The 23,219-nt window shown below is 52.0% G+C and overlaps 1 protein-coding gene across 1 annotated transcript in view; it reads left to right on the forward strand.

The window, feature by feature from the left end:
* The first annotated feature begins 539 nt into the window (after positions 1-539).
* Positions 540-23,219, forward strand: part of UNC13A (unc-13 homolog A) — a 64,343-nt gene continuing 41,663 nt past the window's right edge. Inside the window, exons 1-9 of the mRNA XM_060006684.1 lie at positions 540-674; positions 9,836-9,865; positions 10,458-10,557; positions 12,429-12,546; positions 14,198-14,321; positions 15,018-15,091; positions 15,988-16,042; positions 17,925-17,960; positions 21,744-21,951. Coding sequence (XP_059862667.1) covers positions 653-674; positions 9,836-9,865; positions 10,458-10,557; positions 12,429-12,546; positions 14,198-14,321; positions 15,018-15,091; positions 15,988-16,042; positions 17,925-17,960; positions 21,744-21,951 — 767 coding nt within the window. The 5' untranslated portion in view covers positions 540-652. The remainder of the gene's footprint in view (positions 675-9,835; positions 9,866-10,457; positions 10,558-12,428; positions 12,547-14,197; positions 14,322-15,017; positions 15,092-15,987; positions 16,043-17,924; positions 17,961-21,743; positions 21,952-23,219) is intronic.

Below are 23,219 nucleotides of genomic sequence, written 5' to 3' on the forward strand. Positions count from 1 at the left end.
ACTGGGCATTGATGGATGAATAGGAGTTTGCCAGTTACACAAAGGAGTGAAGGGTGGAATCCAGTCCGAGTGTGTGCCAAGATCCACAGGCTGAGAGAAACAGGGACAGAGAGAGACCTAAACAGACGTGGCAGAAACACAGAGAGATTGAACGGAGAGAGGCTCCGAGGGAGACACATGACCGAGAGAGACAGGGAGACAAAGAGTCAGGGGAATAGAGAGACCCAGTGAGAGAGACAGAGAAACAGAGGCAAAGAGAACGAGACATAGCGACAGAGGAATAGAGATACTCAGGGAGAGCAGAGAGACAGCAAACGACTCAAGATTGAGAGCTAAAGGAGAGACGAAAACACGCAGAACCAGAAGGGAACCTGCGTGATGGCTGCCCTCAGCTCCCACCCGGCTCCTGCCCTTTAAACCCCACCCTCACCCCAGAGCTTGCAGCACCCGCGCCCCATCAGGCTCCGCCCACCAGCCCCGCATCAGCACCACGTCAGGAGCTGTCCGCGCCCCCAGTGCTGAACCAAGATGGCAGGCGGCGGAGGCCGGGCCCCGGCGTGAGCTGAGCGCGGGCTGCAGCCCCCGCCATGCCCCAACCCAGCGGCAGCTAAGGTCGACCTGACAGAGCCGGCCCGCCGGCGACTCTGGAGACATGTCTCTACTATGCGTTGGAGGTAAGAGGCGAGGCTGCAGGGCGGGGAACCGATGTGGACCAGGACTGGGCTCGGGGTCCGTGTGGATGCGGCTGGGCTCCTGATGGGGTGACCCGAGTACACGCGGCTGGGTTTTGAGGGGGTAGCCCTTGTAGACGCGTCAGGGCGCCTGAGAGGGTGATCAGTGTAGATGCAGCTGGGCTCTAAGGGGGTCCTGGTTGCCGCTACTGGGGTCGTGTGGACACGGCTGAACGCGGAGGCCCGTGTGGACGCGGGCAGGGGTCTGAGGCTCCATTTGGAAACGGTCTAGATTGGGTCGTCTGTGTAGAACAGGTTATTAGCGAGTTCGTGTGGAAGGAGCCGGGCTGGGTAGTTCAAATGAATCCTGCAGGGTGCTTGGAAGGAGTCTTGGGCTGTGAGCTGGGCTGCAGGCAGGGCTCGGAATTCGGAGAGGAGTGGAGGGGGAGCGGTCTCCAAGCCCTGAGCGTGTAAGATCTGGGTAGAGGGGCTTGGTCATTAGGACTACGGTGAGCTCTAGGTATCCCTCACCCTGGGAGCGGAGAGGACTGGGGTGGGGGAGACGCCTTCCAGCATTATGAGAGGGCTGTGATTGGGGGGTCTGGGGGCACTTTTCCGGTTAACTCTTTGCCTTCTCTAGTGGAGGCTGGGGCAGTCGCCCGAGGGCCTCCCCCTCCCCGCCCTCTCTGGCCCCTCCGCATGCAAATCCGGCCTTCTCCGCAGGGAGCCGACCCTTTGGAAGTGCAGTACCACCCTGCACCCCTCACGACCCATCCTCACCTCACCCACTTTGCGCTGGAGGGAGGAAAAGAGAGGTGGGGTGGAGCTATTTTGGGGCCAGAACGCCATCTGCATCGAGGCCCACGCCCAGGCCCACCTTCTGCGTTGGGGTGGGTGGAGGGAAAGAGACTCGGGAGGGGCATGACTGCCCCCCCCCTTCACCCCTGAGGCAGGGTTGGGGGAGAAGCCAGCCCACTTGGACCAAGGCGACTGGGGCAATTCTGAGTTCTTAGCAGGAAACCTTGGCGGTAGGGGTGGTGGTGAAACAGGGCTCAAGGTTTATAGAGGTCTCAACCTTGGGTTTTAAGGGTTGGGGTCCACCCCTTTCGCCTCTATTCCTTTCAAGAAGGCCTGGGGTGGGAGAAGGGGTGTATCCGCTAAGCCTGAGAAGGCAGGCTTAGGGAGACCTCAGGCAGCCGGGAGTGTGCTGTTTGTGTGTGTGTGTGTGTGTGTGTGTGTGTGTGTGTGTGTGAAAGAGAGAGAAAAATTGGGAGAGAGAGAGAGAGAGATATGAACCCCAGCCTCCTCCTGGACCCGGGTGGGCAGGCCCAGGAGCCGGGAACCTCCCCCACTGCCCCTCCCCCTCCCCCCTCCTCCTGTGCCTCTCCATTCACAAACCCAGCCCCGCCCGCCCGCTCCCCGCCGCGGTGGCTTCCCGTGTGCTGCTCGCGCGGGGCTGGGCCGGCGTGGACGCGGGTGTTCTTAAAGGGACAGGGGCCTCCTTTCCTTGAGCTCGTTCCCAACGGTCGGGGCTGATGGTGGGAGAATGGCCAGTAAGATCAAAAGTCAACTCATTCAGCCCCTAGCCTAGGGAATTAGGGGAGTCAGGAGGTGGAGTGGACCCCCATGAAGCCCTCACAGACTAGGCCCAAGGGTAGGGGGAAGTGAACGTCCAACCCCCCTCCTGGCCCCTCCCCATTCTCTGAGCTGCCTAACACTTGGGAGGGGATAGCACTGGAGGAGGGGGCATGTGGGCTGCTGGCTGACTCCTCCAAGTTTGCTCTCCTCTGCTCCTCACCCCCGTCTTCGGAGCTGGGCTTTTCTAGAATCTCACCCTTAACTCTGATGCACACTGGAGTCTTGGCTGCAGGGGTGGTGTGAAGCGGAGGCAGTAAGTGGGGTGAGGCTTCCTAAATCGGAGGCCTAGGGGAAGAAGAGTGTGGGATGATTTTGTGGAACTTCTAGAGAAGGAGTCACCAGCTGAGTAGAGGGGTGTCGCTGGGAAGAGCAAGACTTGGGATGAGGTGGGAGGTAGAGCCCTGAGGTGTAAAGGGAGCAGTGGATGCTGGGAGAGGCTGGGTGCAGGGAGATGGGGAGAAGTGGGGAGAGGGAAATGCTGAGAAGTGTGGGGGAGATGCCCAGAGTGGGAGGCCTTGAGGGCTGAGGGGGAAAGAAGAGGGAGCAAGGCAACTAGGCTGAGAGGGCTTTTCTTGGATCTGAGTTTATCCTTAGAGTTGAGGAAATACCTGTTCCCGAGCCAGGGACGCACCCATGATTGCCCACATCTGCATACACTTGGACTGGAACGTTCAGAGTGTATGGTGTGGACAGAAAGGCTCAGAATTCACCAAGTCTCTATGAAGACCACTTGCCTCTGACTGCACATTCACGGACACATGTACAGGTTCACATGCCCATGTGAACACACACACATACATATATACTGGACACAGTCACCCTGCGCCATAGACATTGTCCCCACATTACAGGCATGTGTGTCTGCACACAAGCACACACACGGATATGCGAGATTAACGTTCACAATAGCCATGTCGCCTAAAGATCTACCCATGCCTTACCCCTCAGGCATGTATATATATATATACCTGTTAGGGCCCTGAATCCCAAGAAACACATGTATACACACGATCAAATGCCAAGGCCATATATGTACACACATGATAACACTTGCCTGGACACTCAAAGCAGTCACTTTGAATAGGTGAGTAATGTTGCACACATGAGTGTGTGCATGCATGCAAGTAAACAAAAATACACAGGCTATACAACTGCATATCACACACCCCAACTTGTGTCTCTACCTAACATATCACTCAAAAACCTGCACGTACCTAAACTCACACAAACCAGCATGTCCCACATACAGCCACACCCCACTCCCCAGCACATACGTGCAGACCCTCACCTGCACTCAGATGGTGCACATGAGTACATGTCCCTCTACACACGCACACATACGCCCATATACACTCACTTGCCTGCACTGGTAACACGAGCAAATACACATTCAAGAACACACAACTGTAAGTTCTTGTGTGCATGTCCTGCACTAACACATGGGAGACCACCCTGTACAGACCTTGCCTCTGCCCCCTCTCATCTCTTTATCTATGTGGAGCCCCATTGCCCCCTCCACCTTAATCCACTTGCTAAGTCTTGGCAGAGTTCTGAGGCTGCTAACAGCAAGTGCCACCTTGTTCCTTCGTGAATTCATTCATATATTTACTCAGCGAGCATTGAGCACCCACTGTATGTCAGGCACTGTTCCTGGCTCTGGGGACCAAGCCTTACTCCTGGCCTCATGCTGGTGGAGTCAGAGTGGGGGAGATGGGGAAAGGCTGCGGGAGATGGAGAGGAGCGTTTCTATGGCTCTTTTCCTCTGGGAAGCCTACCCTGTTCCCATCATCACCATTTGCCTGAGTCTCAGAAGATGAAGGGGAACTGAGCAGAAGGGAGACCATGCTCTAGGTGGAGGGCACAGCAAGCCCAAAAGTGTGGTGGCAGGGATTTGGTTCTAGACTTTCCTACGTGCATCATGACATTTTGCCAGGCCACTCAATGTTTAAAATGTTCCATAAATATTTGATGACTGAATATTGCATATAAATTAGCAAATGCGTTTGAGAGTGAGTTTACCGCACAACTAATAATAATATCTACAACAAGCCCCATCTATCCAGCATTCTATAGGCACACTGTTGAGGACTATCATGCCCATTGCCCTCTTTAATCCTCAGAGCAACTCGTTTTAGAGATGAGGAAAACCGAGGCTCTGGGAGGTTCAACAACTCGCCTGGTGCCACAGAGCCAGAGGTGTAGCTGCCTGACTCCACAGCCTACTGGGAGTGAAAAGTGAAAGTCGAACCTCCCCTCAGCCCCCAGAACCTGGAGACCCTACCACGGGGTGAGAATCTGTCCTGAGATCCCCTTTTTTCTTCATCCACTCAGCAAACAGACATATCACGATCTCCCATTCATCATGGCTTTTCCCCTGCCCCTCTCCCAGGAAGACTTCACAAATCCCTCTGTCTCTTACTGTTTCTGATACCACACAGCCAGGGGGGTCTGCATCTGACCTTTGCTCTCAGCAACCTCATAGGATGCCTCCGGTGTTGGCTCTGATTCACCTTCAGGGCTGCAATCTTAGCCTCCATATCTTGCACCTCACTTGCCTCCCACACACAATGAGCTTCCTCTGTGAGGTGTGAACCAGGACATCCTGAGTCCAGGAGGTCTGGGTTTGAATCCCTAAATCCACCACGTCCGGAAAAGTCCCATATCTTCTTCCTTCCTCAGTCTGTCCATCTGTAAAATGGGCACACTAATAGTGTCCACTGCCTAGGTTTTCTGGAACTCTCCAGTCATATGAGGCACGCAGAGAACTTGGCATGATGCCTGGCTTGTGGAAAGGGTCAATAAGTGTGAGCCAAAGACAGGAGAAATCTGTGATGGTGTTTTTATTAGTGGGGACTAAAAGCTTTCTGGAAAGAGGTTCGTGAGTGTAGGACATTTCCTGAGAGCTCACTGCGTTCTCAGGCCTGAGGAGGGCTCAGTAATACATAGGGCGCAAAAGAGGTGCCAACTCTTTGGAGGTACGTGGGCAGGGATGAAAAGTTCAGCACCGTGGACAGTTCAGGGAGGAGACGCTGAGTTCAGCACAGTGGACAGCGCCCACTCCGCGGGACCCCGTCTTCGCGTAGGGCTGCTGGAGGGGGCAATGACGTCATTCCTTCAGTGAACACTATTTAATGGGCAACTACTATGTGCCAGGCCTAGTTCTAAGTGGTACCTGGTAAACAACACAGACAGAATATCTGTCAAGTTTCTTGGTGTGTTTTTTACATCTAAGGCTTCAGTCTGGCCCTGGCTTATTTCTGTCCATGGAGGATGAGAGTCCTCATTTATTCTCTCCCAGATGCAAAGCCAGAGAGACCAATATCCTTACCCCAAAGCCCTTGTCTGCTATCGACATCACATATTAAATACCAAACATCCTAGAATCTATTTCTGAATTCTCTATTCTTTCCTTCCACCACTTGTAGTGTCTTCTGACACCTGATAAGCATGTCCTGTGGGTGGGCTTTCAGCCGCTTCCCCTGATGGCTGGAGTTCTCTATTCCCCCACTCCCACTCCCAGGACTGGCAGGTTATGGACCAGATGCCCCAAGGACTGGAGTCTACCTCAATTAGTATCCAGGGTCGTCCAGGCCAGGAGCACACTTCGAACTCAACCAAATAATAAAAATAGTAATGATACTAGTAACGGTAATGATAATCATAGTAGTAATAACAGTATAATAATGCTGATGTTAATAATAATGAAGAAGAAAGGGGAGAGGGAGGAAGAGGAAGGAAGAAGAAGGGAAGAGAAAGGGGAGAAGAAAGTGAGACCAACTAGGCTTGCCTTGCCCCATTTCCCAGATGCAGAAACTGAAGCCCAGAGCCTGGCAGCGCCAATGAGCCCCTGCTCTCACTTCCACCGATTCTGCCCTGGGCCACAACTGCCTGTGCGACCACGTTAATCAGCCAGCGCTGATGGGGCGGGGGGTGGGCGGGGACCGGGGAGGCCGCGCAGTCTGCTGACCTGGCGTGACGCGGTATCTCCTGCCCGCCCGTCAGTGGGCACCTCCCCCACTCAGCACTCCCCGCGGTCGCGTCGCTCACGCCCTCCGCGCCCACGTTATAAATAGCTTCGTGCTTGTGACCAGGAGCTCGTGAAGGAGGGGCGGCGCTTCCGCCCTGGTGACCCCGATACCGCAGGCAAGAGGAAGGCAGCGGGGCGGAGATGTGATGACGATGACGGCGGTGAAGGCGACAATGACTCGGGTTCCTCTTGCTGACGGGGAAGAGAGAGGCAGAGAGAGACTCGGCTCTTTCTCTGAGCCCCATCCGCCCCCCACCCCGAGCCCCTACCTCCAAGCCCTCTTATCCCCTGAGCCCCTTCCCTGAGGCCACCCACCCTTCCTGAGTCCCCTCCCCCGTCATGAGCCTCCTCCAAGCTCTCCGAGGCCCCTTCCCTTAGTCCCCTACCATCCTCCTCCTTATCGCACACCCTATTCCCCGCCATGAGCTTCCTACTCTGAGGCTCCTTCCCTGACTCCCCATTCTTCTCTGAGCCCCGTCTCCCACCCTGAGTCTGCCCCTCCACGCTCTGAGTCCTCAGTGATGAACATATATTGATGTCCTCACCCTGAACTCTCTGAAGGGGCCCGGGGGCTCACTCTTAGAGCTAGAGCTCTCTGGCAATCTCCCATTGCTTGTGGACCCCAACTGAGCCCATTACCCTCTGGCCCAGAGAGACTTAGGGAGGAGGAAAGGGGGAGAGATAAGGGACTGGGAACAAGAAAGACAGGCAGAGGGAGGAAGGGAAGAAGAGAGACAGAAAGACGTGACAAGGGGATGACAGGGGTGGAGAGAAACAGAATCAGAAGGAAGGAGACAGCGAGAGACCTCCTCCCTAGAGGAGAGGATGGACGACAGACCTTGGACAACTGGCTTCCCCTCTGAGCTCTGCCCCTGGTCTGTAAAAAAGGGACACAGAAAGGGAGTTGCAGAGTGGGGCCCAGGTTCGGTCATACCCCAGTGAGTCCCTCAGATCTCCCAGGGCCTGGCACGTACCTCCCCTCTGGTTCCCACCCCCAGCTTTTCTCTCCCAATCCTGCCTCTCCTCTCTGCAACATCTTCCCTGCCTACTCTCCCTAGTGAAAATCTGTGTGTCTCTCTGTGTCTCTGACTATCATGTCTTATCTCCCCTCACTTCTTCCTCCCTCCTTTTCCTTTCTCTCCTCATGTTGGTCCCTCCATGTATGTGCCTTTCTGAACCTCTGTGTCTCTCCCATCATTCTCCCTCCCCGCCCTCCCCCTGCACCCTCCTCCCCCTTCACAGAGTCATCAGGTTTGCAAGCTGGAGGTCCCCCAGGAGGGAGGCCTGGAGCTACTGCTGGACACAGTCCTAAGTGCCCATGAGCCTCACTCAGTCCCAGAGATGAGGGGCTGGGTGGCTGAGCTCTCTGTGGCCTGGGTGGGGATGAGACTATGAGAGGGGGCATGTGGGACAGGGGTAGGGACCCTCTCCCGCAAGAGAGGGACTTTTGCATGTGCAGTCACGTGCCTTGAGTGGGAAGGTGGGGAAGACAGGACTCGATGACTGATTTCGGATGTGGGGGAAAGAGAGAGAGACAGAGATGGAAGCCCAGAGAGGGGGGTTCACTTGCCCAGGGTCACACAGCACCATAATCTGAGCCCAGCTCCACCTGACTCCATGCTGAACAAGGGCTCACCTTTCCCGATGACCAGTCAAGGGCTCTATCTGCATTCTACCTCCCAAACCCAAACCCAGATATGGCGGGCATAGTGCCCAACCCATATGCATTTAAAATCTGGGTCTTGGGGTGGTGGTGGTGTTGGCATAGGAAGGCACTCACTCCCTCTTCTGCTCTGCAACTCTGGGGAGCTCACTCAGTGCTTCTGAGCATCAATCCCCACCCCCAACCTCATCCTCCCCACAGTCTGTCTGCAACAGGAAAAAATAGTATTTACTGACAAGTGTTTAGAACCACTCTACTTCCCCCACCCTTGATGAAAATTCTCTCTTCACTGGCTCCATTCAGGTGCTTTTTTGAGGAAGAAATTCAAGTGGTGAGGACAGAGAAATGAACCCCATATGGGAGGCTGGATCCCAGATAGGAGGTTGTGGCACTTGCCCAGAAAAAGGCTGAACTGGACTCTCAAAAAAAAAGAAGAAAGAATAGAAACACAATTCTGATTCCAGGAATTTATCCTTCAACTTACTTGCACACCCTCTTTAAGACATACTGAGAAAAAGAAAGGTTCTGCAGAGGGTGTAGAATGCGACCATTTGTGTAGGAAATAAAATAATGCACATGTGCACGTGATTGCCGATGCATCTCTAGTACCACAAGGAATTGGTACTGTTGATTGCATCCAGCAGGGAGAGTGAGAGCTGGAGTAAAAAAAGCCTTATCTTCATTGTATGATCTTTCCGTTGCTCTGGATTTTGTAAAATGTGGGTGTATTGCCTACTCAAACAAAAATATTCATTTGAAAATGTTAAAGGGAGAAGAAATATAGAAATCGAGAGGTCTCAGTTTGGGAGCAGGTTTCAGGTGGGAGTAGAGAGTAATGGTAGAGAAATGCATTGGGGGCAGATGCAGAGTTTGAGAGGTAATGAAAGGGAAAGTTTAATGTCCTGTGAGAAAATCTAGTAAAGAGTGGAATTGCTTTGAATCACTTGGGGTTGGGGGGTTATGTGAAATACGAAGAGACTGGACCACGTGGAACCCTGAGGTATATTTGGGTTGCACCTTTCACGGGCAGGTTGGGCTGGACAAGCTCTAGCAACCTACTGGCCAGGACTGGGATATCTCTATGTGCACTATGGAGTCAGCTCTTTGGGTTGTTTTTTCCCACCTCGCCCAGTCCCCTTTGAATATGAGACTCTAAACCCTGGAAGCATTCAGGAGGACAGGCTGAGCTGGACAATTCGTGGAGAAGTCTCACTGGTCTAACAAGGGGATGGGAATCATTGGCTGTTGTTTTCTCCTTTCTCCCCTACCTCCTCCTTCCCAACTCCCCTCCTCCTTCTGAAGCAATCCTGGAGGACTTCCTGTAAGAAGCCTCTCCTGCCACCTGCCCAGCTTCTTCTTTTGAATCTTGTTCAATTTTGGTCAAGTCACAACTGGAGGGAGGGAGCTATAGGGGAGCTTGATGGGGAGGAGGGTGGGACATGGACTGCTCCCAAGGTCCAAACATCCTTCCACCCCAGGTCTGCCTATGCTTATCTGTCTGATGGCTTCTCTCTCTCTCCCTCTCATCCCTGCCTCCCTCCTCTCCCTATTTCTCTTCCTCTCATTGTCTTTGCCTCTGTCTCTGATTTTGCCTCTGTCTTTATCTTGGGTTTTTTTGTGGTTGTTATTTTGTTTTGTTTTGTTTTTTAAATCTGTTCGGTCTCTTTATTGGCCTCTTTTGCTCTCTACTTTTTGCCTCTCTTCTCTCTGTCTCTTTCTTTCTGTATCTCTCTCCTCTCTCATTATGTCTCTCTTTTCATGTGTCTCTCTGTGTCTCTTTCTCTCCTCCCCAACTCTCTCCCCGTCTCCCTTCCCTCTCTCTGTCTCTCTCCACAGTCAAAAAAGCCAAGTTTGATGGTGCCCAAGGTAAGTGGCCTCTACTCCTGTCCTCTCCTGTGTTATCTGTCTGTCTGTCGGTCTCTTGGAGAGACGGGAGAGGGTGTCTGAGCCAGGGACGGGGAACTTGGGCTCTTTGCTGAGCATCACAGAGCGTGTCAGACTTGCTCTAGGGTCCCAGCAGTCTTCCCAGCCATCCCCTGAAGACTCCAGAGGGAGTGGGGCTCACCCTGAGCCAATGGTGCTTCCCAGGATCCTAAGAGATAGGGTGGGGACACTTACATTAGGCTGCAGGTGAGAAAAGTGAGGTTCAGAGAGGCAAAGGAAGTTTCCTATGTCCAAGGACATTAGACGAAGTCATTTCTAAGCATCAGGATCAGTTATCCCAAAACTCCACATTTCCCTGCACCAAGGCCCCTCCCTAGTGCTCTGAGGGGCTGGGGGTGGGGCTCTGGGGACTGGTCTGGGAGTGGAGGCACAGAAGCACCTCAGGGTGTTGGACCGGGGGTGGGCCCAAGAACTCACAGCCCCTGAGGGATCATAGGGGTGTTATTGAGAGCTTGGGAAGGGGTATGGGGGAGTCCCTGAGCCCTTGCACTGACCTCTTCTCTCACCGCCACAGAGAAATTCAATACATATGTGACCCTGAAGGTGCAGAATGTCAAGAGCACGACCATTGCCGTACGGGGCAGCCAGCCCAGCTGGGAGCAGGATTTCATGTTGTGAGTCTGCAGTGACTGGACCTGAATGGCCACGCCCCCTGGCACAGCCAGGCACTTTGCTGGTGCTGCAGGGCACAGCCGGACACCCGGGTGTCGTCTGGGACTCCCTTCGCTCTGCCTTCAGCCTTGCGTCCAGCCATCAGCTTTGCCTCCAAAGCACTTCCCGAATCCAATTGCTTCCCTTTATCTCCGAGGCCACCAGCCAAGTCCTCTCTGCCCGCCAGCCTCCACCCTGGCCTCCTGCTGCCATCCACCTCCTGCAATCTGTTCTCTAGGCAGCAAGGAGGATATTTTTAAAATTGCAAATCACATCCGGTCACTCTCCAAACTTGCCTGGGGCTTGTGGCTCATCAACCTGAGAGCAAAACCCATATCCGTCCCTACAGCCCCCCAAGGCCCGGCCCCTGGGACCTCACACCAGTATCTTGCTTCATCTCTCCTGTCTCACCTGCCCCAGATACACCCACCTCTGCACTGTTCCTCCAACATGTCCAGCTTGTTCCTGCTCCAGGACCTTTGCTCTTGTTCTTCTTTCCCCCTCTCTCCCCAACCCAGCTGACTCCCTCTGTCCTTTGGGTCTCAGCTGTGTCACCTCCTCAGGGAAGTCTTCCCTGACCACCACCCTCAAGCTGCAATTGAACAGTAATTTCAGGCCTTGTCACCAATTGTTATTCTATTTATTTGTGTGATTTTTGACAGCTTTCTGGCCCCTTCCCCTGGACTTTGAGCTCCACGTGGGTAAGGCCCTATTGGTCTCTGTCCCCACTGTGATCTCCATGCCAAGCACAGAGCCTGGCACACAATAGGTGCTCGATAAATATTTGTCTAATAGCTGAATGAATTCAAGACCTGGACCCTCCCCTCAACCTGGAGCTACTCAGGGACTCCTATTACATCCCACCTACTCTGATGATGGCCAACATGTGCCATGCCTTCTTCTAAGGCTTTGTTTAAATCAATTTTGCTTATAACCCTGGGAGGGAGGGTGCTAACATAATCCTCATTTTACAGATGAGGAAACAGAGGACCAGAGGGACAAAGCCACCTCCTCAGTGTCATACAGCCTGTACAAAGCAGAGCTGGGATTTGGACCCAGGCAGCCCTCAACCCCTGAGCAGAGCCTGGCTGGGGACTGTCACTAGTGGAGGCCATGAGGGAATCCAGAACTGGGATTCTGGAGCAGAGGAGCACTTGGGGAAGGAAGAAACGAGCTGGCTCTACAATTCTAGGAAAATGTGAAGGGGGCAGGACAGAGTGGTCCCCAACTCCCCCTAAAGCCAGTTACTGAATGACCAGGTCACGGTCAACAGATATATTCAAGAACATTCCTTAAGATAAACCTTTGGTAAATTGGTAGATTCAGTGAATTGGACATTCACCAAGGTTTACTACCAAATCTGCATATTTCCGGGATGGAGTCTGCAGGGAAAGTGCTTAGAGGTGTAATCACTGATATGCTCAAGGGTGTCCTCATATGATTGGTTAGAGATGACACTGGGAAGGATGAAGGCAACACAAATGCCCTTATCTTGGGGTCATAGGGAGCCATGGAGGGCATTTGAGCCTCTTCCTCACTTAACCAGCATTCTCAAGGTCTGAGGGCTAGAGGAAGGGCCAGGTGATTTGGGGTTACAGGAGACATGCGACACCTGTCCCCATTCCTTCTTTCTCAGCTTGGAATCCTGGTTCTGCTGTGATACCCTGAGCATGTAACTTAGTCCTTTGGCCTCAGTTTCCCCTCTGTAAAACAAGAACTGCTGTGTTACCTTCCTGACTAGGACTCACCCAGGCCTGGGTTTGAATTCTTGTTGGTCATGTGTCCAAAGGCGAGTGAACTGACTTTTCTGAGTCTTCATTACCTCTCTCCACAGCGAAATTAACCGCCTGGATTTGGGGCTGACGGTGGAGGTATGGAACAAGGGTCTCATCTGGGACACGATGGTGGGCACTGTGTGGATCCCTCTGCGGACCATCCGCCAGTCCAACGAAGTGAGTGGTGGGATGAGGGTTGGATAAGAGTGCCTGGGAGGGGTCCAGAGGCCAGTGGTCTAAACAAGATGGACATCTATCTCCATTCCCTGACAATGTTCATGTAGACATCCAGGGCTGCAGTGGCAGCTCCAGTCGACAGGGTTTAAACTCCTTCCATCTTGTCGCTCTGCCTTTCTCCTCATGTGGCTTCCACCTCATGGCCCAAGATGGCTGCTCAAGCATTACCATTACATCTGCATTCCAGTCAGGGGAGGGAAATGTAACAAGGGAAGGGGTTTGCACTCCTAATTAAGGGCCCAAACTGGAAGCTGGCTTTCATTGGCCAGAACTGTCATGTGGCACCACCTACCTGCAAGGGAGTCTGGAAAATGCAGTCTTAAGCTGCATAGCCCTGGGTCCAGCTAGAAATGCATCCCTATGGAAGAAAGGAGAAGGGATATTGCAAGCAACTAGCACTTTGTGCCCAGATGGGCATCAGGGAGTTTACGCCAGTCCCAAAGAAAATAACCTTGGCCTCCTCTCTAACCTCCTGGCCTTAAATTTCACCCTCTCCACTTGGCACCTAAGATCCAATCCTGCCCTCCCTGCCCATCACCCTTGGGAGGCCTTCCAGACGGCACCAACCCACTTTGCCAGTCTTATTTCCCCCACACCTAAACCTACACTCCTCACAGGGCCCAGGGATAGCTTCTGAACTTTCACATATGCTGTTCCCTGGGTTTCAAGTGTCCTCCTTTCCATCACCCTTAAGCCCAGCTCCCATGCCCTCTCCTCCAGGAAGCCCTCCCTAATTTCCTCCTGGATTCCTCACATCCCCTCCCTCCTTCTGGCCTGGCCCTGACTTCATGGTGTTGCGGGTGTCTGTGTCAGGCTCTATCTCCTGTGACTGTGGGCTTCTCAGGCATTGCCCAATGTGGACCAAGCTTAGAGCAGGCACCAGGTAGGGCTTATTTTTTAATGAATAAATGGAGATGGAGGAAAGAGGCGCAATAGTCCAGGCGAATCCAACAGGAAGGCTTGTGGGTGACCCAACATTTCCTCAGTGACCCTCCAAGTGTGAGGAAGGCCTAGTCACCTGGGACAACCATGACCTATGCAAGGGACCCTGGACTACTCCCCCATCACTGCCAGCCTTTCCCTGGGGCTGCAGAAGGAATATTCTGCAGAGCATCATTCTCATTTCAGAGATGAAGAAACTGAGGTTCAGAGTGGACCCCAGCTGCTCAAGGGCTCATTTCCCTGAACCAAGGGGGACTGGTTCATTCACTCAGCGGGTATCCTCCCTGAATGGTGGGAGGATCATGCCTTTTATCTGAAGTCGGGGCCCCATAACCCCTCGTTAGGGATGAGGAGTGCTGTGCAAGGCTGGGACCGCCCCTACCTGACCCTACAGGTCTCTCTCTCTGGGTCCTTGCTTCTGGGCTCTCTGGACCCACCATGTTGCCCTGGATTGAGACCTTCCTTCTCTGAGTCTTGGTTTCCTCATCTAAAGTGGGGACATGGCCCTTGGTCTCGGGGTAAGCGTAAGATGGGGTGAGGGAGACATTTCATTTGAGAATAGGGAGCCTGTTGGTCAGTGTGCAGCAGATACGTTACCCGCCACACCTCCCCCAGAACCCTAACCCCTGTTACCCAACCCACACCCCAGGAGGGCCCCGGAGAGTGGCTGACCCTGGACTCTCAGGTCATTATGGCGGACAGTGAGATCTGCGGCACTAAGGACCCCACCTTCCACCGCATCCTCCTTGACACCCGCTTTGAACTGCCCTTAGGTGAGTGTGGCGGGGGCTTGGGAGGGGTGGGACCCTCACCCCGCCCCAGGAGAATGGTCAGGTCTAGCTGGGTCCAGACAACACTTTATTCTGAGGATGAGGTTCCCCCTCCCAAGAGGAGAGTCTCCTGGGCTACAGCAAGTCAGCAGAGATGTACGCCTGCCGCACGCGGAGTACAGTCCAGCTCCTGCAGGCCACCAGTGGGCTGCAAGTGCTTTTCAACCGACGGGGCTCAGGTCTGAGCTGTCTTAGCTGGTCCTTGGTGAGGTCTTAAGCTGCAGAGGTGAGCTGGATGTGGAGAAGACACAGACAAAGGCAGAAAGACAGAGACAGAGAAATGGAGAGAGAGAGAGAGAGAGAGAGAGAGAGAGACATGTAGAGATCAACAAAGGCAGAGACACAGAGAGGCCTCTTTACCTTTCCTGGAAGCAGCTCAGTTCTCCCACATCATCCTTCCAAGAACCCATGATGTCCCCGTCCTGGTAATGCTAGGATGCAGCTCCTCTCCCATCCGCCACCCATTCCCAAGGCAGTTCTGGGTGTGTGGTGGAGGGGTGTTGTCAGGGGTGCCACCCCCTCCTCCCTTCCTCTCCCCCACCCACTGGAGACCAGCCACATAAGCCTGCAGCATGCATTGGCTGGAGGCTGAGGGGCAGGGAGGGGCTTCCAGGCTCACGGCCAGGTCTCTGCTTCCAGACATCCCTGAGGAGGAGGCACGCTACTGGGCCAAGAAGCTGGAGCAGCTGAATGCCATGCGGGACCAGGATGAGGTGAGCGTTGGCATGGGGGCTCTTTTCTTCCTCTCTCTCTCTCTCTCTCTCTCTCTCTCTCTCGCCCTCTCTCTCCGTGTCTCCTCCTCTCCTCCATTCTCTGTCTCTGTTTCTCTTTCCACTTGTCTTTCCCTGTGTCTGTGTCTCTAACTCTTTGTAACCTGACTAAATCACTGACCCATGTGGTCCAGTCTCGAACCAACGATGGTGTCAAGGAACATACGGTCCACCAATGACACGACAATTTCAATCGAGTCAAGTTGTGTATTTACCAAATACCATCAAGGAGATATAGAGGCCCTGTAACAGTTCTTACACCCCCTTTCTGCCCCTCAACCCTCAACTCCTTGAGTCACACTTTCAGGCTTTCTTAAAAGTTCTCCTCCCCCACTCCCAGCCCTAGCCTCTGTACCTCTGTTCTTCCATGCCATCCCCCTTCTTCTACACTCTATATTTTCACAGTTCAAAGACCCAGTGTGGCCCTGAAGACAATCTTCAGAAGGTGAGGGCAGGGAAGAAATAGCAGGCAAGGCTAGAACACCCTTTAGTGGGAGGTGGAGGGCAAAGGGGCAACACTCACATGTTAGCAATTTTTGTCCAACCTGAGTTCTCATCACCTTTCTTCAGCTCCCTGCGTCAGTGTTTCCTCTCTCTTTCCTCTGTTTCTTTCCCTCATCTGTGTCTCTTTTTCTTCTTTCTGTATCTGTTTCTCATGGTCTGTGTTTGTGTCTCTGTCTCCCTCTTTCTTTCTCTGTGGACGTCTGTATACTTCTCCTCCAGAGGGAGAGGATTTAGGAGGCGGGAGAAGTCAGGATAGAACAGAACAGAGGACCATCTTGATCCTCTGGCTTCTGGCACCCCCTGAGACACACCCTCTCTCCTTCCCTCCCCCTCAGTATTCATTCCAGGATGAACAAGACAAGCCTCTTCCTGTCCCCAGCAGCCAGTGTTGTAAGTACTTCTCAATTCCTTCCCGGGCTTCAGCTGAAGCCCTCATCCATCCTCTACCCCATGACTGTCCTGTGTAATGAATGGGTCACTCGTCTCCAGAGATATGAGTCCTAAGAGCACACAGTATCCCCTCACAGTGTAGTGGAAAGAAAAAGGGATCTGGGACTTGGGTTTGGGTCCTGCCTTACTACGTGGCCACAGGCATGTCCCGATCCCTCTCTGATCCTCAGAGCCCCTCTCTTTGAAACAGGGGCACCTGACAGCCCCCGCATTCTGATGGTTTTTGGAAGGACCCAGAACATCTGGAGGCTTGAAAAACACTTTGCAGACTCTTCAATTCCATTCATTAGACCCCAGATGAGGACTTAGAACTCATTCATCAAACTTCCATGAGGCCAACACAGACCCCCAAGCAGCCCACACTCAGATGGTGCAAACAGACAGTCCTGCCAACACATGTATAATAGGCACACATTTATTTAGATAAAGAAGCCGAGGCCCAAGGGGAGAAGGGACTTGCCAAGGTCACACACCTGGCAGGAGGCAGAGCCAGGGTTTGAACCCAGGTCGGAGGGACTACAAGTTTGCTTCTCTTTCCAGTGTGCTATATCTATTAATTATGATGAAGATCACCATGTTTCTCTGTATATTGTCCCTCCATCAAGGCAGAAATTTTCAAGAGTGTCTATCCTCCCGTGGACACTGAGATGCCCCCAGACCGGGTCTCCACGGGTCTAGATGACTTTCTCCTAAAAGTGCCCTCCAAGTCGTCTGAAGTGAGGAGGAAGTGAAAATCATATAGTCTCAGGACAAAACCCCCACCCATGACACTTGGTCCCTACCCCACACTTCAACCTCTTTCTCCTTTTCCATCTGCTTCCGCATCCTCCTTTCCCCCCCTCTCACAGTCTCCCCTGTATCCGTCGTCCACCTCCCCCCACCCCCATATGCCCAGGATATGTGATGATGGAGCCTGGTGGAGGGAGGGGCTGAGGGACTGCAGTTCGGAGACCTCATTCCTAACTTGGGGTGTGATATGGAGAAAGTCCCTTATCTTCCCTGCCTGGGGAGGGGTCATCACTGCCCTGAAGAAATTACACACCCCCTCTCTGGTGAATGAGGTCATTGAAGGATTGTGGTGGGGGCAGAGACAGGCACGGCGGGGGCAGGAGCAGATGACAAACAGCACCTGGGCAGGTGACCTGAAGCAAGAGGTGGGTTCAATTTGAGAATGGAGACTTACCACCCAGCGTTTACCTCCGAGTTCTCTTGGGACTGTCTTACCACCCCCATTTCACGAAGGAGGCAGCCAAGTGTCAGAGGAGTCAGAATTCTGGTCAAAGTGGTTTTTCTGAGATGCCAGATGCTGGGGATGAGGCGATGAAGATGTAGTTCTCTCCCTGGTCCTGATGCTCAGGCTGTGTGACTTTAGGCTTTTCACTCTACCTTTCTGAGCCCTCTTCACCTATAAAAGGACAAGAATGATTAAAAATAAAAACCCACCCAACAGGGGTGTTTCAAAGTTGAGGATTTCCAGTTCAGTGTTTCTTTCATTATCTGGGGGATGGGGGAGGGAAGGAATGAGGAGTGCTGACCCCAAACTTCAGAGTTGGAAAACCCTGGGTCCAAATGCCCTCTTTGTTACTTCCTGGCTAAGCCTGTGGTCTTGTCAAAAAATGGTGGTATCCTGCCTTCCTCCCGGGGTGGTGAGTGAAGGTATAACAAGTCAGTGGTTAAAGTGATCCTCGGGGAAGATACACAGGGCAGAAGGGGATGGGGTCCTGGGCTGGAAGAAGGAGATGGGGAGGATGGGGGAGCCCCCCTCCCCATGCCTCCCCCTCTGCCTTCTCCCTTTTATTATCTCTGCCCCTTCTCTTTGTAGGCAACTGGAATTATTTTGGCTGGGGCGAGCAGCAGAGTAAGTACTCAACTTGATGTTCTGGGAGGCCATGGGGAGGTGGGCACCTCGGTGACCCTGAGGCCCCCGCCCCATTGCTCAGGGAAATGGGGAGCCTGTGGCTGGCACATTGGGGCCAGAGGACTGGCAAGACCCCTCTTGTGCCCTCCTGCCCCCTGATCACTAACATCTGTTTGAGGGTCCTGCTCTGTCTGGTGGGGAGTGGGTAACGTGACTCTGGGTGGGAGGATTCAGCTGGGAGGAGTGGGCATATAGACAGGAAACCTGCCTGTCTCCAGCTGGGCACTGTGAGCCCCCCACCCCCTTGCTCCCCTTGTATAACCTTATCTCCTCTCCTGTGATTCCTTCCTCTTTTTATCTCCCCATCTTCCTCCTCTACCTGGAGCCCTCCTCCAGCCCCAACGTCCCTCAGAGGCTGGTGGGCAGGGAGGGAAGAGGGTCTCAGACAGAGCAGCTGAGCAGAGACCCCCCCCAGACAGATATCACTCTGGAGACCTCAGCTCCCAAAGCCCCCCCAACACATACACACATCTTCCTCCAATTTGCCCCCAGGGGAAAGAGACAAACTACCTCCCCCCAAAACTGGATGACCATTTTTCTCCTTAACGAATAGCTCCCTTTTCCCCATGCCCTTTTCAGAGAAATCCAGTCCTCTAGTCTAAGCATGAATCTACCTCCTAATCTCTACTCCATCAACTGGGGGGCCTTCCACCCCACCCCCATATCCTGATGGACAAGTTGCACCCCACTCTCCCTCCAGGAGCAGGAAAACTGTTTACAAATACAGCTGACCCTTGAACAACATGGGTTTGAACTGTGCGGGTCCACTTACATGTGGATTTCTTCAATAAATACTACTACGGGACTACACGATCCCTGGTTGGTTGAACCCATGGATACAGAATTGTGGATAATTGTGGCCAATTATAAAATCACATATGGGTTTTCGACTGCACGGAGGGTTGGCGTCCCTAACCCTTGCATTGTTCAAGGGTCAACTGTAGTTTGATCCAAAAGAATTTGTCAAAAACAAGTCAATCGGAAGCAAAGTTAGCCAAAATAATCATTTGGCAGACAGCTAGGCTTGATCAAAACCAGTTTGCGGGCTTCCCTGGTGGTGCAGTGGTTGGGAGTCAGCCTGCCGATGCAGGGGACGCGGGTTCGCGCCCCGGTCCGGGAAGATCCCACATGCCGCGGAGCGGCTGGGCCCGTGAGCCATGGCCGCTGAGCCTGCGCGTCCGGAGCCTGTTGCTCCGCAACGGGAGAGGCCACAGCAGTGAGAGGCCCGTGTACCGCAAAAAAAAAAACAAAACAAAACAGTTTGCCACAAATAAACAATACAGTAAAAAAAAAAAAAAAAAAAAAAGACATTTTGGATTAAAACCAGTTTAGCAAAAGCTGAGAATTGGGTGAAGAAGAGCAAAGACAATTAGGCCCAAAGCAGGCCATTTTGTCAAAACAAACGTGGCTGAAAATGCCTTATCCAGAAGCAGGCGATTTGGTCAAAAACTATTTGGTAAAAAGCAGAGTCTGCGTAAAAGCAGAAAGAATCCAAGAGAAAGCAATCTGCCCCTCAAAAACATAATTTGTCAGAGAAAATTAATTTGGTGAACATGCACAGAGCCTCATGTGATTTGGTTGGAAACATCTCAGTCCCGTCAAGGACGATACGGTAGGCTATAAACCCCAGTAATTGGGTAGAAAACAACTTGGTCAGAGGGGCAATTTGGTGATATTGACAAATCGTCCCCAGTTTCAGATCCCCCCACTTTAGGCCCTTTATGGCTTCACGGTTTCACCCTGACGCCCACAGATCTAAGTTGCGGAAATTCACAACTGCTTCTGCCCTTGATGCCAGCACTGTCAGCGCGCAGCGCATCAGAAGGTGGCCATATGGCAGGGACAGGATAAAAAGCTTGCAGGTCACAATGGCTCAAGTCAAATGAGAAACTAGGAAACCAGAGCTACTTTGGTAAGGCCGGCTTTGCTGGCTAAAAATGAATTTGAGGTTTTTCTGAAGGTAAAATAGGGAATGAATCAAATAGCTAGCTCTACATGAAGTATGAAATTAATTTTTTAGCAGTTTACCACATTAAATTTTTTGACCTATTTTTTTAATATATAGAAATACTCTATTAGTGGGAAAAGAATTAGAAAGTTAAAATAAAGCAAAAATATTGGGAAAAGAGCAAAAATACTTAAAGGCATAAAAAGTACAAGCCCCCCCCTTGGTGTTTAAAATCACCAGTAAATTGATACCATGGCGAGCATACCGTGGGCTTCCCAATCGGCTGGTTAATTTAGGGGGCGCTCACTTCTTTTCAGCTCAACTGTTGTTTTCTAAATAAATTCAGTCTTTCCTGTTCCCACCACAATACAACGTCCTTTGAGACTGTTTTCTTTTTACTAAGAAAGAAAATCTGTTTCCCATTTACTAAGGAAAGCAAATCGAACTGAAGCATCCTTTAATTCTTATGAAACACTTGGAGTTTGGCAACCCCTCCCTGTTCCATTAGAGCGATAGATTCTGGGCATGTGGTAGTCTTGCGAACTGAAGAATCTGATCTTTTTGAGGAAGACAGCACCTTGGTAGAGCCCCTTCTTTGTTCCTGCGCATGAGAGTTCAGGGCTGGGGTCCCCATCCTCGGATATTAAGGAATCTCTGAGGGTTAAAGGGCATTTATATTCTACCTTGTCCTCTTGATCCTCCAACTTCCCCATGAGTATCTGTGTGACTCCTGTTATGGGAAGCCTGATGGAAAAACCAATATTGTTTTCAGAGACCCTGGACTTTAGTCAAAGTCCATTTTCACATTTGAGCCAAAAGACACCTTCCAATTTGTCCCTGTCCTCCTCACGTTGTACGACCTACCATGGGCCCCGGACTCTAGGTCCAGTTTGACCCACATACAGCAAAGCAGGGTTTTCACTTCCCTTCTTCTTCTTTTTTTTTTAATAGATCTTTATTGGAGTATAATTACTTCACAATACTGTGTTAGTTTCTGTTGTACAACAAACTGAATCAGCCATATGCATACATATATCCCCATATTCCCTCCCTCTTGCATCTCCCTCCCACCCTCCCTATCCCACCCCTCTAGGTGGTCACAAAGCACCGAGCTCATCTCCCTGTCCTATGCGGCTGCTTCCCGCTAGCTATCTATTTTACATTTGGTAGTGTATATATGTCCATGCCACTCTCACTTCACCCCAGCTTCCTCCTCCCACCCCATGTCCTCAAGTCCATTCTCTATGTCTACATCTTTATTCCTGCCCTGTCACTAGGTTCATCAGTACCTTTTTTTTTTTTTTTAGATTCCATGTATATGCGTTAGCATACGGTATTTGTTTTTCTCTTTCTGACTTACTTCACTCTGTATGACAGACTCTAGGTCCATCCACCTCACTACAAATAACTCAATTTTGTTCCTTTTTATGGCAGAGTAATATTCCATTGTATATGTGTGCCACATCTTCTTTATCCATTCATCTGTCAATGGACATTTAGGTTGCTTCCATGTCCTGGCTATTGTAAATAGAGCTTCAATGAAGACTGTGGTACATGTCTCTTTCTGAATTATATGGTTCTCTCAGGGTATATGCCCAGTAGTCACCTCCCTTATTTGAAAGCCTATACCTCTGTTAAAATGACCCAAGATCCTTCATTCATTCTGGTAGATTCCTCTCCTTGGGTTAGCCATCAGTGAAGACCCCCTAAATCTGAGAGACTGTGTTGGCCTCCACTGCATGCTCTCTCTCTCCCTCCCCTCCTCTCTCTTCCAGATGATGACCCTGACAGTGCAGTAGATGATCGTGACAGTGACTACCGCAGCGAGACAAGCAACAGCATCCCGCCACCCTATTACACTACGTCCCAGCCCAATGCCTCGGTCCACCAATATTCTGTCCGACCACCACCCCTGGGTTCCCGGGAATCCTACAGTGACTCCATGCACAGTTATGAGGAGTTCTCTGAGCCGCGGGCCCTCAGGTAGTCACAGTGGAGTGAAGGATTCGTGTGTGTGTGTGTGTGTGTGTGTGTGTGTGTGTGTGTGTGTCCACCTCTTATCTCCTGGAGGGGAGAGAGGAATAGGGGGTTGGAGGGAGCTGGGGGTGGAGGTAAGTGGGTTCTAGGAAAGCAACATCTATACTTTCTTATAGGCAGTAAAACCTTTTCTTTACCCAAAATCTTGCAAGAAAACTCTCCAAGCTTGATTAAAGGGGGTCTGCTTTGGCGGAAGAAAGAGACGGAAGTCAGGAAGCCCCTGAGAGGTTCCCCTGAAATAGGCGGGCTCTTTGGCACTCCGCTTAAAAGCCCCTGGTCCCTTTGTACTCTCTAACTGTTCAGGGTAGGAGGTGAGAGGAGGAAGAGATGAGCGTTAATAGGGGTGGGAGGTGAGGCACAGTGATGTTGGAAAGACTCCCAGCAAGCAGCTGACTCGTGGTCCTGGAGTGGTCCTACCTAGCCCTCCTGGTGACCCCTGACTCTATGTTCCTGACCAGCAGGCATGGGCTCAGTGACTTGGGAGCTGCCCCTGATCAGTCCAGCCACCATCACTACTCTTTTCAAAGTAGGCTGTCCCTAGACCTACCCCATAGGTGGGTCCCCTGGCTTTCAAGGGTGCAGTGTGTTGGTCCTTGAGCCTGTGAGACTGAAACTTGTGCCTGCTGCTGCCCCCCCACCCCCCGCTTGCTGACCTGATCACCCCAGTCCTGGTTTCTTAACAGAACAATAGCAAACATGATATTAAACAGGTTGGATATTTGTAAAGCACTTAGGGTGGTGCCTGAAAGTGCTACGTAGTGACTGTTAGATAAACAGCACAAATAATAGTATTCGGAGCTAACTATGTGCCCAGCTCTGGTCCAGCGTCTTCCCTTCATCATCTCATTTCATTCTCTGGTTGGGAATATTATTGGTTCCATTTGACAGATGGGGAATCAAGGCACAGAGGGGTTAAGTCACTTGTCTGAGGTCACACAGCTGGTAAATCATCATAAGGACTAGTGTTTATGGTGAACCCACTGGGTGGAAAGCAGTGGCCTGGTGAATTTTTTTTTTTTTTGATTGTTTTGATTTTTGGCTGCGCTGGGTCTTCGTTGCTGCGCACGGGCTTTCTCTAGTTTCAGCGAGTAGGTACGGGGGCTACTCTTCATGGTGGTGCCCGGGCTTCTCATTGTGGTGGCTTCTCTTGTTGCAGAGCACAGGCTCTAGGCGCGCGGGCTTCAGTAATTGTGGCTCATGGGCTTTAGAGCGCA

Source organism: Delphinus delphis, chromosome 3 (assembly GCF_949987515.2).
Source record: "Delphinus delphis chromosome 3, mDelDel1.2, whole genome shotgun sequence".
Classification (NCBI taxonomy): Eukaryota; Metazoa; Chordata; class Mammalia; order Artiodactyla; family Delphinidae; genus Delphinus; species Delphinus delphis.